Genomic DNA, 16,259 nt, shown 5'->3' on the forward strand with positions numbered 1-16,259 from the left:
ACCGTTTTCTTTCACATGCTTTTGAAATTACCTGGTTGAAATCATTGGCATTAGTTCATTCCATTTTATACAAACAATTGCTGTCATTAATTCAGAGAAAGTAAAGTGTATAACCTGTCATAATACCGAAAGTCTATCTGATCTAATCCCTTCTTATCGTAGACAGCCTTTAGTACTAAACTATGGCATTACTGATTTTCAGAATTCTTTTCTGAACAAAAAATGCCTCAAGATAATCCCCCCAAAGTTGATTTTTGATAAGCATGTATGGAGTGTTGGAAATTCTTTTCGTTCATTGCCTGAATGCTGAATGTTTGCAATGAATCTGTGACAGCTTGAAAATTTTCCCTTTCCTGTTTTGAATGAATGCAGGATTTCCATGACTTTGTATTTGCCTCTCCCCCGCATCAAAGAGGAAGAATGGTTAATATGCATGTTCAAGTTATTGCTTGACTTTCCTTTTCAGTGAATTCTGGCCTGAATTACCTCATTATTCTGATTAAGAGGTAGTAAAACATATTTCCTGGGAGCTCAGGTTTTGGATTAAGGAAGTCATGGTGGGTGGGGCTGAGCATTCTCCCCCAGGCTTAACTCCATCAGCACCCCTTCTCTTTGTTTGATGAGGACAGAGATGAAGAGCTATGAAAACTCAGCTGTCCCCCTCCTCACACTAGTTTGTTCCTGTACCCAATGCTTTCTTCATATACAGGGGCTTTTGCTGCCCTGTAGAAACAAAGTCTCGGGTTCAAATCCTGGCTCTGCCACTTACCAACTGTGTAGTTTTTGGCAGGTCACCTCATTTCTGTGTGCCCATTTGTCACCTGTGAAGTGGGGACAATAATAATAACTATAGGGTTGTTTTTGTTTAACTATTTAGTGAATTTAAAAGGACACAAGCAGGGGACTTGTTTTATTTTGTTCTTTTCCTAATTATTAAAAATTGAGGTAAGTTGATTTACAGTGTTTAGGTATACAGCAAAGTGATTTGGTTATACATATATATATATCTGTGAGTATGTATATATATGTGTGTATTCTTTCTCAGATTCTTCTCCATTATAGGTTATTGTAAGACATTAAATATAGTTATAGTTCCCTGTGCTATGCAGTAGGTCCTTGTTGTTTATCTGCTTTATATATAATAATATGTAAATGATAATCTCAGATTCCTAATTTATCTCCTCCCCCACCCCAATTCCACTTTGGTAACCATAAGTTTGTTTTCTATGTCACTGAATTAATTTCTGCTTTATAAATAAATTTATTTGTTTAGTTTTTATAGATCCCGCATGTGAGAGATATCATGTGATATTTGTCTTTCTCTGTCTGATTTACTCCACTGGAGAATCTCTAGGTCCATCCTTGTTACTGCAAATGGAATTACTTTATTCCTTTTTATGGCTGAGTAGTATTCCATATATATACACACAAACACACACCACGTTTTCTTTAGCCATTCATCTGTTGATGGACTGATTTTAAACATAAACGCATTCTCTTAGGAAAGGTCTATTGGTCTTCTGTCCTCAGTTCTCTGTTCCTGCCTCATATTCACTGGCAGCACTGGTAATACAAAAGCTTCAGTAAAAGCAAGTGCTTCTTATCCAGGAAGAAATACACACACACTACCTATTCAAGTGGCTCCACATTTGGGTGCCTAAAGCCATGATTAAGGCACAGTAGAAAAGTCACTAGTGTTTTGAGTCTATTAGACATGCAAGGATTTGTGATCAGTATTAGTAGATACATTGTTTCTAAATCTCTCTTTGGGGAGTAAGGGGATTTACACCCTTGTGGTTGGTTAGGCTCCATAGGAAAAGGCATGTACTCATGGAAAAATGTTTGCTATGGCACATGCTACGAGATTTGTATTTCTGGGATGGTGACAAGAGGACATGAACATTCATGAATTGGAGCCAAAGAGTTAGGACTTATCCCTACAGGGTAAAAACGTAAAGATCGCTTAGTTGTAGGACATACATTCCTTCCGTTTTTAAAAAACATAAAGATCGCTTAGTTGTAGAACATACCTTCCTTTAATTTTTATGTTGAAATGAAATAGATGGGGTTGACATGGTAAATAAGCAGATGATCTCCTAGCCAGGGTAAAGAAGGTTGCATTAACTGAGTGCCAGAAATGACTCAGGTTTGACTGTGAGAATATCTAGCAGGAATACAAAATAATATGTAATGTATTTAAATCATATGCAGAGAGGTTTTTCTCCTTGAACATATCTCCAAGAGTGTTAATGAAACTCACCTCCGAGTTTCTAAGCTAGCCAAATCCAAGGTAGCTGCACATCACCTACTTGTTTGTTTCGGGTACTCTGTCCCCGCTGGACACCACGATGGGAGCGGCACACGCCTCGCCTCCCTTTGTACTTGCACAAAGCCCAGAGGTGTAGGTATTTTTATTACTTAAGAATTGTTATTGTAAATTTTGATGGTTTTATTTTTTTCCACCCTCAATGTAGGTGAGGAAACTGAGATTTAGGTGGAGCAACCTAACTACTTTAGAGAGTAAGGTGATGGAGTAGGACTCTGAAACTACTGTTTTCCACCTTAAAAGCCAGAGGCTCTAATGTGTGTCCTGGGTTTTCCTGGTTGGTAGAGAACTAGGCCTAATGGTTCCCAACATGACTTTAGGGATGAAGTGCGATGATTTTAAGCAGTGTTCTTGATTCTACTTAAAGATCTAATCTAATACTGAGCGTATGACTCTCTCTGTAATTAAAAAAAAAAAAAAAAAAAAGCTTGTAATTGTGTTAAGGAGAAAGTCTCAGTTTGGTGCTCATAAGTCTCTAATGTTTGTTAATCTCCCTTTGTAATAAGAGAATGTGGACTTCAGGCTCAGAGCCTCAGACTCTAGATAAAATGAACCAATTTTATTTGTGTTGTATTTATTTTTAGTTGTTGTTTATGGCAGGCTGGAACTGATTGTTCACTGTAGGTAATGCTAAGTGTTTCCTTTTTAAAGTTTTATAACAGTAAAATCTGCTGTTTTTGGTGTACAGTTCTGTAGGTTTTATAGGTGGATCCTCCTTCACCTTCCACCACAATCAGGATACAGAACTGTTGTGACTCCTCAAACCCTCTCCACTCCTCCCATTCCCTGGTGCTGCCCCCTTGTAGTCAACGTCAGCCATACACCTGGCAACAGCTGGTTTATTCTCCATCTCTATTGTAGTTTTGCCTTTTATAGACTATCACTGAAATGGAATATGCAGTATCTAGCCTTTTGAGTCGGAGAAGGCAATGGCACCCCACTCCAGTACTCTTGCCTGGAAAATCCCATGGACGGAGGAGCCTGGTAGGCTACAGTCCATGGGGTCGCTAAGAGTCGGACACGACTGAGCGACTTCACTTTCAGTTTTCCCATTCATGCACTGGAGAAGGAAATGGCAACCCACTCCAGTATTCTTGCCTGGAGAATCCCAGGGATGGTGGAGCCTGGTGGGCTGCCGTCTCTGGGGTCGCACAGAGTCGGACACGACTGAAGCAACTTAGCAGCAGTAGCAGCAGCAGCCTTTTGAGTCTGGCTCTTTTTACACTTACTGAAATGTATTTGGGATTAATCCATGTTGTTGTGTACATCTAAACTTTTGTTGAGTTCATTGTAAGAATTTATCACTGTGTATCCAATTGTCAATTGAAGTACATTCAGGTTGCTTTTCTGTTTTGGGCTGATTATGTGTAGAGCTGCTATAAACATCTGTATATAGGTTTTTGTGTAAATGTGAGTTTTCATCTATTGAGGATAAATATTTAGGAGTGTGATTTGGGGGTCCTATGTAGATTTATGTTTAACTTTTTAACAAGCTGCCAAACTCTTTATCAAGTGGCTGTACCATTTTGCATCCTTACCAACCATGTATAAAAAAGTTCCAGTTGCTCCATGTTTTCCCTAGCATCTGCTACTATGTTTGTTTGTTTTTGTTTTTTTTTTAAGAAAAAGCCCATTCTAATAGTTATGTAGCAGTTAAGCATTTCTTTTGATCTCAAGATATGGCAAAAACCGTGTGCATGCATGCCAAGTCACTTCAGTTGTTTTCAACTCTTAGTGACCCCAGGGGCTGTATGTAGCCTGCCAGGTTCCCCTGTCCATGGGATTCTCCAGGCAAGAATACTTGAGTGGGTAGCCATGCCCTCCTTTAGGGGATCTTTCTGACCTAGGGATCAAACCTGCTGCTCCTGCATCGCAGGCAGATTTTTTCCACTGAGTCACTGTGGAAAAATTGTGTGAATGGTAGGTAACAGAGTGAATTTGGGGAGAAAATATGTTCTACTCTGCTTTACCTCCGGCAATTAAAGAATAAAGACTATGAGGTTATCTTGGATATCTAATGAATGTCAAGCAACGTAAACGCTTGTTTCCTTAACCTGTAAGCAGATGGAGTGACTATGATTTTTGAGAGTCTCGTTATATTTGGATAAGCAAAACCCAGATGACATTAACATCAGATGATCCCATTGAGTATAACAATTTACTCTTAGTAATGATCCCTCTACTAGCAGTCTGGCCTTGAGGCCAGTTGGAGTGATGACTTGCCTTGAAACTTAATGGTACTGGGAACACTTAGCAGTAGGAAATAGCATATTAGTGCTTCATTTCTAGAATTTTTTTCCTGCTTGAACTGGGTATTTCAAGAGAAATTCTAGAAATAAGGAGAGAATGCAGATGAGCTCCGAATCTGGTTTTGTTTCTGTAGCCATTTGTTGTTCAGTCACTCAGTCGTGTGAGACTCTGCGACCCCATGGACTGCAGCACACCAGGCTTCCCTGTCCTTCACTATCTCTCAGTTTGCTTAAACTCATATCCATCGATTTGGTGATGCTATCCAACCACCTCATTCTCTGTAGCCGTAGTTTGTGGAGTTTGATGATAAGGAATGTCATTTTTTGATTTCCTCATCAAGATTCCCTCGTGCCAGGTACAATGAAAGCTTATGAACCATACAGTGTGCCCAAGAAGCAAGCAGCCACTCAAGCTTTGGGGCCAAACTTTTGTGGGTACTGCTAATTCATACTGAGACAGCAGGGCATAGCTCAGATTCATTTATCTGGTGCATTATTTTATTTGATTTATAAAATACCAAAACAACTAATTACAAACATGGTGGTAAATTCAGAGGGGTGTAAAGAAACAATTTTTTTTCTCCTCCCATTTCTGCACCCACCCTCTTCTGGTTACCACTGTTAAGGATTTATTCCATCCATTTAACTATTTGTGAACTCAGAAAACATGTAGCACCCATAAGGCTTTCTTTTCTCTTTTTCAATAAAATGCAGTGGTTATTTTTGTACTTTATATTAGTTAACTGTATATTATAGATCTTCTTTCTCATAACTGCTTGGGCATCTAACTAGTACTTCTTTACAGAGAAAAAAAAAATTCCTAAGGGCAAATCTATTATATTTCATGTACTCATTCCTATATTCACAGAAACTCACTTTTTGTGTGTGTGTATTTTGGAGGACTGCTTTTGTTTTGATCTTGTTGCTTTTGGTTTTTGTTTTGGCTGCTAAAAGTGATGGCGCAAATATCTAAGAAGCCTTTTTTCCCAAGATACCATATCCAAAAGAAACCAAACAGAATTTTTAGTACAAAACATAAAGCTTGACTATCATTTTTCAAAGCAGATGAGAGGTTTTTAAAGGATGAGTTTCCTACTTGAGTACAAGATTCTGCAGTTTGATTGTGTTGTTAAAAGCCAATAAGTCGTGTCTGACTCTTTGTGACCCTGTGGACTGTAGTTTGCCAGGCTCCTGTGTCCATGGCATTTCCCAGACAAGAATAGTGGAGTGGGTTGCTATTTCCTTCTCAAGCAGTTTGATACATTTCTTATTTTTATTTCAAAAGCTGAAAGTGCTTTGGGGGCATGGTAGTGAACATAGTACTGGAAATGCCCTCCTGGTTTAGAAATGCACTGGCCAATCCAGTTGCCGATAGCCACATGTGCTTCTTTACATCTAAAGTAATTAACATTAGATAAAATTTCAATTCAGTTCCTCTGTCACGTTAGCCACGTATCAATAGCTACATGTGTACACATGTTGAACTTTAATGCTGTGCACCTGAAATGTATGTAATAAAAATAATAATAACCAGATGTGGCTTGTGGCTACCATCTTAGACTCACATCTATGAAACATTTCCCATACAGCAGAAAGTTCTATTGGACAACAATGATTTCAAATGACTAAAGTCAGATTGCCTACTTTCAAATCATAGCTCTGCCCAGCTGAGTTATATGTGACCTTAGGAAGGTTACTTTGCTTCTCTGGGTATCAGCTTCCTCATCAATAAAGTGAGTATAATAGCAATCCTCCTGTGTTTCTGAGAAAGATTAGCTATAGCACTATTGATTAACTGTTGAACACTTTACCTAAGATATAGGTAAGCATCAAATAAGTGGAAGCTATTCTTTTTTTCCTAGTGTTTGATTATCTCTTTTTTCTTTTGGAAGGCCAGGAGGTGAGCTCTGTGTCTGTTTGTTCAAACATAGTAGCTGCAAGATATTGTTGCCCTGATTTCTAGCTGGACCAACAAAAGACAGTATAGTAAGCTGTAAGCAACCTCCATTTGTCAGCCTGGTGATTTTTTTTTTTCTTTTTTTTTTTTTTTTAAATATGCTGTCCCTGAGAAACATGGTAGAATTTGTTTTACTTCTCTTCTGCCAGGAAGTAACCCTTCTGGCTTTGTTAGAAGTGTGGTTTGTAATAATTGTACCCACCCCAGATGGCTCCTGAAAAACCTTTGAAATGCCATCTGCCAGGCGTGTGTCCAGCAGGCAGCCTGTCATTCTGCTGAAAGAAAGAGAGGGCGGGGTCCCCTCCCAGGCCCTTTCTCCCTAGCATCTCTGAATGGGAGCCTGGTCATGTGGACCAGGCCCAGGGCCGGTTGCTCAGAGGATAACTCCAGTAAGCTCCTGCTGGCCTGCAGAGAGGAAAGGTTTTGTCTGGGTAGTAAATAAACCCTGAAGGTTTTGTGGGTGGAGATGAATCCTCCCCCACCCCCTTCCTCCGCTGCTTAAAGGCCATTCTAAGCGTATTTATTTCCAAGGGAAAATGGTGTCTGCTTGTTTTCATTTTTCCTCTAAAATGTAGCATTTTTCCCCAAGTTCTTGATTATTTTCAATCCTTTCAGGAAATTAAGCCCCAGAGGTTAGTGTTGTCTCAACAGTTACTCTGACAAATTGGTTAAGAAAACATGACTGGAAGAAATGTCAACGATAAGATGATTATAGGATGGGGAGAAAAACCAAAATATTGTCTGGTGTGGAAGACTTAAAAAAAAAACAAAAACGAATCTTCTGTTTGGTCTTACTTATTTATCCTCATTTGGGGGCGCTGGGGATGGAGGGATGTATTTAGTTAATAGAATTTTGGTATGGAGACTTGAGTGTGAGAGTTGCCATATAGAACATATTGAGGACAGATTCTTTCACAGCAAGTTTCAAAGAGATTCTGTTCTTGCCCTACACTGGAGTGTTCCAGTATGATGTAGACTGTTTGTGTTTTCCAAATAGCCGGCTGAACAGCTTTTGCACTTGGCTGTGAGACATCACACTCTCTTCCTCTGCTCCTGCTTTGTTGACAGCTGCCTCTTCATCTCCTCCGAGGATCTTTTCCTCTTCTCAGTTTCCAAAAATTTTAAAGTTTTTGTGTTTAAGTCAGACTTCTTGACTGCTTTTTCTATACTGTCTCTCCCCCTAGATTCTTTCTTTCTTTCTCTTGCCTTAAAATGCCAGTGGTTTAGTGATAACTCTCAAATTTAAGGCCCAACCACCCATCTGATTTTTAGATTTACATATTCAGCTGTCCAGAGCTCTCTACACCCAGGTGTCTAACAGGCATCTCAAGCTTTCACATATTAAGAATTGAACGCTTAATTTTTTTTCCCTTATACACCATTCCCCCCATCTTCTTGATGTCTGTAAGTAGCGCATCCCATTTGCCCAGGTCATATTCTTCTGTTTTTCTTACACACACAGCGGTTTCTGTCTTTAAAGTCTAAACCTAGCATGGCCTGATGAGTTGATTTTGAACACATCTATCCTATGTACTCTCTTACAGCTGTTTAAAGTGTTCACAATTCGTAATAGAAATCTCATTGCTTCTTATCACCTTCGTCCTATTGTTCTTGTCTATGCCCTGATTTTTTTCTCAACTGGACACTGAAAAGAGTGAAAATGTTAGTCTCTCAGTCATGTTTGACTCTTTGCAACCCCATGGACTGTAGCTCGCCAAGCTTCTCCTTCATGGAGTTTTCTAGGCAAGAATACTGGAGTGTATTGCCATTCCCTTCTTCAGGGGATCTTTCCCAACCAGGGGTCAAAGCAGGGTCTTCTGCATCACATGCAGATTCTTTACCATCTGAGCCACCAGGGAAGCTCAATTATGTATATAATTTGAACTATAATACCAACTCATTTCATTCTAATAATAATGTAAACTATGTATCTGGTAGCAGGTACTGAGCTAGGCCTTTTAAAAATCTTGTCTTATTCAATACACACAACAAACGTATAGGTAGTTTATTGTCCTTATTTCACAGAGTAGGAAACTGAGAAACAGCAGAAGCTCAGGAACCAGACAGACCAGGAATCCATCATTCCGTTTCTACGTGTACCTGCTCAACAGCAGTATATGGTACTCTTTATGCTTCTGGAGTACCCACTGTATGCCTGACACCCAAGATGTAAATTTAAACATTGTAAAGTACCTCAAGGGTGTCATAGTCTGCCAGAGAAGCAAGAAATGGGAACAACTTAGGAAAGAGTTTAAGAATAGACTTTCAGACACTACACAAGCAGGCTTCTATACCAGAAAGTCCTGGTGTGCTGAGCATGACAAGCAAACATTTGTAACATAACTGGTACTATAGATAATTTGCAGCTCTTTCTAACACTCAGATTTCAGATATTAGAAAAATTGGACTTGTTTAAAAATGTGTTTTGCTTGAGTAAAACATGTAAGAAGTGTTGAGTTTTTGACGTATGAATATTCTGGATATCCACTGTAGATGCATGGAAATTCACATGGGCAGACAATCAGAGACTGTGTTCTGCCATGAACACTGGAGATGACATACAGTTGGTTGTTTAATTGCTTTTTAGGGAGAATTAGAACTAGGACTAGGGGAAAAAATTCCTGCTTATTATATTCTTAAAAAATGACCTAAAAGCACTATGGGTAATTGTGCCTTGCAGAATGAACCCATGTTGGTTGTATGCCCTTCCTAACTTGAATGTTGGAGCAGAAATCATGAATTTTGCTTTTTTTTTTTTTAATCTCCCCTACCATTTAATATAGATTCCTAGTATGTACTATGAAATTGCTTCCAGTTCATTTTCTTTTTTTAGTTTGAGTGTAAACCACACTCCTGCCACACTTTTGATTGAGGTTGACTGAGCTAAAATGATAGGTCTTTCACCCAGCACCTCAGCTGGGTGACTTAAATATTCTGTAAGGTCTGTGTTATTTCATAAGAAGAATTGTTATATTTATGAGTCTTTGAATGAACGATGAGATTAATTCAGGGGGAGAATTTTCTATCAAATGCAGTGTCCTTTTTCTCCTTTCAGAACTTACGGGTGGCCTCTTTTTGCCAAACATTAATTACTTGGAGACACAGCAACATTTTGATCCCTGGGAGGTATCTAGCCACAGATCTTGGGCAATTGAATTTCTCTAGTGATGTGTTTATGCAGCGGGTGTCATTTTCTTCAAAGGGCTTATTACATTGGAAGTTGTCGGATGTATTGAGGAACACAAGAATTTCGAGGCCTGTGATAAAAATATAAACCCCCTAGGCTCTGAGCTTAAGGTGGATAATGTTTTTAGAATTTACTGGAGCCCTAAAAGCTGCTGATTGTGAATGTTGTCTGTATAAAATCCAGTTCACCCTTTTCATTAAGTGCATTCATCATTTTTTTAAGTGATAAAAATCTCCCTGAGTTCCCTTGCTGTGTTTGGTTTTCTCTTTCTGGTATTTGAGGGGCCCAGGCACGAGAGGATGGAAGTCAGGATGCTTTTCTGCTAGAAAGAAGTTACCTTTGCCAGGTCCCTGTCTCAGTAGGTGGGTCTGTCAGCTTAGGTACTTACTGAACTGGTTATTTTAATTACACCTGGATGAGGCGCTTCCTCTTTCAGTGGACTGATGATTTCTTGTGCCTTTTTTCTCATCTGCTACAGGCACAACCCGGTCCCCCAGAGAAGGAGAGGTGCCTGGCGTGGACTATAACTTTCTGACTGTGAAGGAGTTCTTGGACCTTGAGCAGAGCGGGACTCTTCTAGAAGTCGGCACCTATGAAGGTGAGCTGATCTGTATGGCAGCAGTGAGCGAGTCTTTCTGCTGGGCTCCACAGAACATCCTGGGTCATTGAGGCAGGATGTTCTGTGGACTAGTGAAGTCTAAACATCTGTAGGAGATGGCAGTTCACCTTAATGGGATTAATAATAATAAAATATATGGAATAAGGCTTTGTGGAGCTCTTTAAAAATAATTTGGATTTTTTTTTTTTTCCTCCAGGATTTTTCTCCTTTAATTTGTTGATTTAAATGCTGGCACGTGTGAGTGTGGGCGTGTGTGTGTGTGTTTAATATGGGTATGTACGGTATTAGAAAGAAGAGGAAGAAGACTCATAGCATAAAGTGTGACCTTATAGGTGGTGGTATTTTAGTCTCACAAGGACTGGAATGTCATTTGTACCACCAACTGTTGTTTAATATATTTTTGAGTAGATGACACATTTTCATGGAATATTTCACAGCAGAATATTTCAGAAGTATTCAGTAAGTAAGCTCTTTCCTAGATTTATCTTCCATCTGCCTAATTTCCATCTCTCTTTTCCCCAGATATTAAAGCCAGTGTTATTCATTTCTGATTACTCTTCTGAAGTTTGTTTTTTTTTTTTAATGTAAATACAAACATATATTCAAGTATATGCATACAGTATTTGTTTCATACATGTGTTCTCATATCTTCCCTGTTTTATATAGAAGGTATACACTATATGCTATCTGACATCTTGCTCTTTTATATCATGAAAGTATGTCTTCTGAGTCTTTGAGGTTCACTACGTAGAGTGCTTTTTGTTTTCTTTTTTAAGTGACTAAGTAATCTCCTGAATACATGGACCATAATTTATTTAACTAGGTCTTTTTTGAATAAACATTTTTTAATATTTCAAAACATGACTATGTTGAATAACATGAGCATAAATCATTTCACATAGGTGAAAGTAAATCTCTAGGATGAGATCAAACCCTAATATGGGGAGAAAATTAAACTTATATCTTCTGAAGACAACATTATAGCTTGATTGCTTTGTTGAGTGTTATTATTTGAGTCAGAAGGACATACTATGATACTCTTAATAACTGCATCAAGTTATTAAGTTTTGTGTACTTTATAAAAAAAAACCTCTCAAAATCTGGATTTATGGGATGAACACAGTGGCATTTTCCAGATGAGACTTAAAAACAAGGGATGAATATGAAATAGACTTATTTTATTAGGGGCATTATAATTTTGATGTGATAATTGCCCCTGTTTCAGGGGCATATTTTGCAGTGGGTACAGGGAAGAACATTAACTTTGTGCCTACTGTTCATGTCCAAATTTTGAATATACATTTAACATTAGATAGATATTAATGAGATTCCTGATTGTGAATACAAGAAGATTTGCTTTTATTATTGCTATTTATCCATTGTTGTGCAAGTCGCTCAGTCATGTCCAACTCTTTGCAACTCCATGGACTGTAACTTGCCAGGCTCCTCTGCCCATGGAATTCTCCAGGTCAGAATACTGGAGTGGGTAGCCATTCCCTTCTCCAGGGGGTCTTCCCAACCCAGGGATTGAACCCAGGTCTCCTGCATTGCAGGCAGATTCTTTATCGTCTGAGCCAGTATTGCTGGTTATCCATTGTTGTACTTTCCTTGGAGTATTGGGATTTGACTGGGGTTTGGTGGGCTGGGAGATCTGAGAGTGCCCCAAGCAAGAATGATTTGTTAAGACTGGTACATATATACAATGGAATATTACTCAGCATTAAAAAGAAATGCATTTGAGTCAGTTCTAATGAAATGGGTGAAGAGTGAAGCAATGAGATCGATGAAGAGTGAAGTAAGTCAGAAAGAGTGAGACAGATATCGTATATTAATACATATATATGGAATCTAGAAAGATGATACTTCTGATCCTATTTGCAGGGCAGCAAAGGAGACGCAGACGTAAAGGACAGACTTTTGGACAAAGTGAGGGAAGGAGAGGGTGGGATGATTTGAGAGAGTAGCATTGAGACATATACATTACCATATGGAAAACAGATAGCCAGTAGTATGACACAGGGAACCCAAAGCTGGTGCTCTGTGACAACCTGGAGCGGTGGGATGGGAAGGGAGATGGGAAGGAGGTTTAAGAGGGAAGGGACCTATGTATACCTATGGCTGATTCATGTTGATGTATGGCAGAAGCCATCACAATATTGTAAAGTATTTATCTTCCAATAAAAAAGAATTGACCTAGTTGTGAGGTTAGAAAAGGGATGGGGGCTCAGTGGATACACCAAGAGCTTCTTCAGTGTGTTGTTTTGTAAATGTGAATATGGTTAAAAATTCATGTGGCTGAGAAGAGAGCAAGTGTGGATCCTCCTTGGTTTAAGAAAGTGAGTTGTCCTGTCTGAAATCACTTATTATGACCATCAGAGGGGTTTTAATCCGGAATATAAAAAATATTCATTTGTATGTTTGCAGAGGTTAAGGGTGGGAATGGCTATGCAAAGCCAAAGAGTACTTTGTTGAAAAAGAGAAGCATGTGGTTAGGCAACAGCATATCTGGGACAAAAAAGAAAATCAGCCCATTTTATTGAGGTGTTTATGTTACAAGTGGTACATAGGTGGAGTGACTTTTTTCCTCATTAATTTTATCGCTTTGACAGAGGTAGCTATTATCCCCAGCTTTTTAGATGGGGATGCTTAGACCAGATAGTACTTAGGGACTTTCTTAAGGTTGTGCAGCTTGTTCCAGATAGGCGAGAGCCAGGAAGCAGACCCAGCTGTTGGATTTTTAGATCCCATGCTCTTTCCTGGAAATGCAAGAAGATGATACTGATGTAACTAAAAAGTTGTGATAATAGACCATTAGTACTTTCACCCAACTTCTTGCTGGGTGACAACAGGAAAAAGTTTTTCAGAAAATGTCTAGTCATCCTTACATAAAACCATCTTTCTGTGAATGTCACTCCGTTATTTTAGAGTTGCAATTCTCATGCTCCGTATGGGTCCAGTGTTTTTTAGCCATTTACCTGTGCTCTTCAGCCCTTTGACCTTTTGGCTGTGTGATTTCCCCGCTGTACGAGATGGCTCATAATTTTTTGGTAGCAATTGGAATGTATTGTATTGATTTTCATAAGGTGAAAGCAAAATGGAATTTTTATGATATCCCAGATAGTGTTACAGGAATAGGGCTAGAGAGATCTTTGTGAGCCCCTCTGGGCCCCGTTAATGGTGATTCTGTCGATTGTACACAAACAAGCCTGCAGGCTGGGCTGTGGCCCTGCCAGAGTTTAAGTCTCAGCCCCTTTGCTGTTGAGCTGTGTGCCCTCCGGCAAGTTACTTAATGCTCCATGTCTCCATTTCCCCTTCGGTAAAATGAGGATAATAATAGTGCTTTCTCATAGGTAGGATTAAATGAGACAATAATTGGAAAGCGCTGAGCACAGCGTCTGACACACGTAAGCTCTCTGTCAGCGTTAGCTCTTATATTTACACACACGACTGGCCCCAAATTGCCACCCTAGTGGATGGATTCTCTTCTTCTCCTCGTCAGTAAACGAGTGGATTTACCAGTAAAATATCTTTATTTACTTCCCTAGGTACTCACTGTCTATTTCCCTTGCTCACATTTTTTTCCTCTTGGCCTGACCTGGCTCCAAAGAGGAAAATACCGCAACGCAAATCACTCTTCAAAGCAAGACTTTTAAACAGCTTGAAGTAAAAGTAATGAATATACATGATGGAATTCTTTCTAGGGTAAAGAACTTAAACATCTTTAAGTCTAAGTTGATTCTCCTCCTCACAGGAAACCTTTGTTAAAGGGTCTGGTGCAAAGATTCAGAAAACGTAACATAAACGGCATAAACCTAAGTATTGTCCTCCATCAACTTAACACATCCTGGAGATCTTTCCAGTTACCCCACACAGTTCCCCTCATTCTTTATAAATGCTGCAAAATATCCCATTGTATGAATTTATATAGTTTATTTAACTAGCTCTCTGCAGGTGGATGTTTAAGATGCCTCCCCTCCCACCCACTTTTTAATGTTTTGTAAACAATACTGCTGCGAACACCTCTGTACAGATGTCTCACTGTACTGTTTTGAATAGATTTATAGAGGAAATTCCTGGCAGTGCAGTTTTAAAGGCAGCCCTTCTGTGCCTACCTGGTTCATTTCAACATTGCTCCATGGCACAGGGTGTGATGTATGGGGCAGAAGATCAAAGTAGCTCTGCCTTTGAAGGTGCTTATGCTTCATAGTGATTTATTTCTGACAGTGTTTGTCCAGTATATACGTGATGAGTGCTTTTCAAAGTGCATTTGTGTAACAACTCACTTAATTATCCAGTAATCCTATGAGCGGTTTGTCCCCATTTTACAGAAGAAGAGTATGAGGCCCAGAGATGCCTGTGGTCTTTTTTTAAGTCCATGTGGTGAGCCCAAGATAGATCTGGCATTCAAACCCAGGTTTATCTGGCTCTAGGGTCTCTACTCTACAGCCCCTCAATCTTGGGAGGCAAAATAATTTAAACAGCTTCTAGAGAAGTGATGAGTGTTCAGAGAAGAGAGCTACAAGAGTGCTCCATTGACTCTTAACATTAGGGTCAGTTCCCTTGAAGAAGTGGACTTTGATCTGAAGCTTGTCAGAGGATCTCATAAGTTCAGGTGTGTCAGCACCAACCCTAAAGCATGAATCCCGAGAAAGCAAATGCATTGTGAACCAAGAAAAGGTTGGAACGTTGGTGCTAGAGATGGGGGAGCAGGGAATCATTTCTCGCTTCCTGTACCACCAGTGCCATCCAACAGGACTTTCTTCAGTGATGTAAATGTTCAATATTCTGAGCTGTCCAACACAACCGTCACGGACCACCTGTGATTTTTGTGACTGAGAAGCTGCATTTTTTAATTTAATTTAGTTTAAACTAATTTAGCTTAAATAGTCCCATGTGTCTGATGACTGGCATATTTTCTAGGGCAGTTCTAGAATGAAAGCTTCTGCAAGGATGGTTGAGGACCTACTCAAGAAGATCTTTCTCTTCTCAGTCATCCGACTTCAGAGAGCTAAGCACATCTTTAAGAGCTAATCTCCTGTGGAAAACATAGTTTTGAATCCTCCCAAAGAAGATGTCACTATAGAGGAGAGGTGATCTTCTTTATGTACATTCTGTGACTTATATAGGGCAGACAAGTAGAGTGAACCAATAAAACCTCAAGGCCTGATAACCTTCTGAATATTCTTTCAGGTCCAATGTTTGTTTGGGGTTTAGAATTTCAGGGTTGTAAAAGTTGAAACTGGAAAGGTAGTAGAGCTCATCTCTTCAGAAGACAAAACTGAGATCCAGGAAGAGAATGTCTAAGACACTAAAGGGAATTATAACCAAATCTAGCCAACTGCCTTTCACTCAGGTCATGTCCCAGGCAGGACTGAAATGCTCATCTTGCCTGAGTCTGCTGCTTGGAAATGGATACTCTTCTTGTAGACTCTCTTACTAGTTTGTCCATTCATTCACTTAACCATTAATGATAAAATGTTTAGAAAAACCAGACATGATTGTTGTCCTTAGGGGTCTAACAGTAGCCTATAGCTACTAGTAGACTGCAGCCTGCCAGACACCCCTGTCCATGGGATTCTTCAGGCAAGAATACTGGAGTGGGTTGCCATTCCCTTCTCCAGGGGATCTTCCCAACCCAGGGATTGAACCTAGGTCTCCCGCAGGCAGATTCTTTACCATCTGAGCCACCATTTTTAAGGGAGTGTTGCATTATTATATCGACAGTATTAAATGTTTATGTGGACTTGCTAATGTATTCGGAGAAGGCAATGGCACCCCACTCCAGTACTCTTGCCTGGAAAATCCCATGGACGGAGGAGCCTGGTAGGCTACAGTCTATGGGGTCGCTAAGAGTCGGACACGACTGAGCAACTTCACTTTCACTTTTCCCTTTCATGTACTGGAGAAGGAAATGGCAACCC

At 39.6% G+C, this 16,259-nt stretch overlaps 1 protein-coding gene across 22 annotated transcripts in view; it reads left to right on the forward strand.

The window, feature by feature from the left end:
• The window catches only part of MAGI1 (membrane associated guanylate kinase, WW and PDZ domain containing 1), a 635,735-nt gene that overhangs the window by 494,469 nt on the left and 125,007 nt on the right, over window positions 1–16,259 (forward strand). For all 22 annotated transcript variants that reach the window (XM_081528465.1, XM_081528468.1, XM_081528472.1 and 19 more), the window contains one exon: window positions 10,198–10,317. In XM_081528465.1, the coding sequence (XP_081384591.1) occupies window positions 10,198–10,317 (120 nt within the window). The remainder of the gene's footprint in view (window positions 1–10,197; window positions 10,318–16,259) is intronic.

Source organism: Giraffa tippelskirchi, chromosome 9, assembly GCF_054371585.1.
Source record: "Giraffa tippelskirchi isolate mGirTip1 chromosome 9, T2T-mGirTip1v1.2.pri, whole genome shotgun sequence".
NCBI lineage: Eukaryota > Metazoa > Chordata > Mammalia > Artiodactyla > Giraffidae > Giraffa > Giraffa tippelskirchi.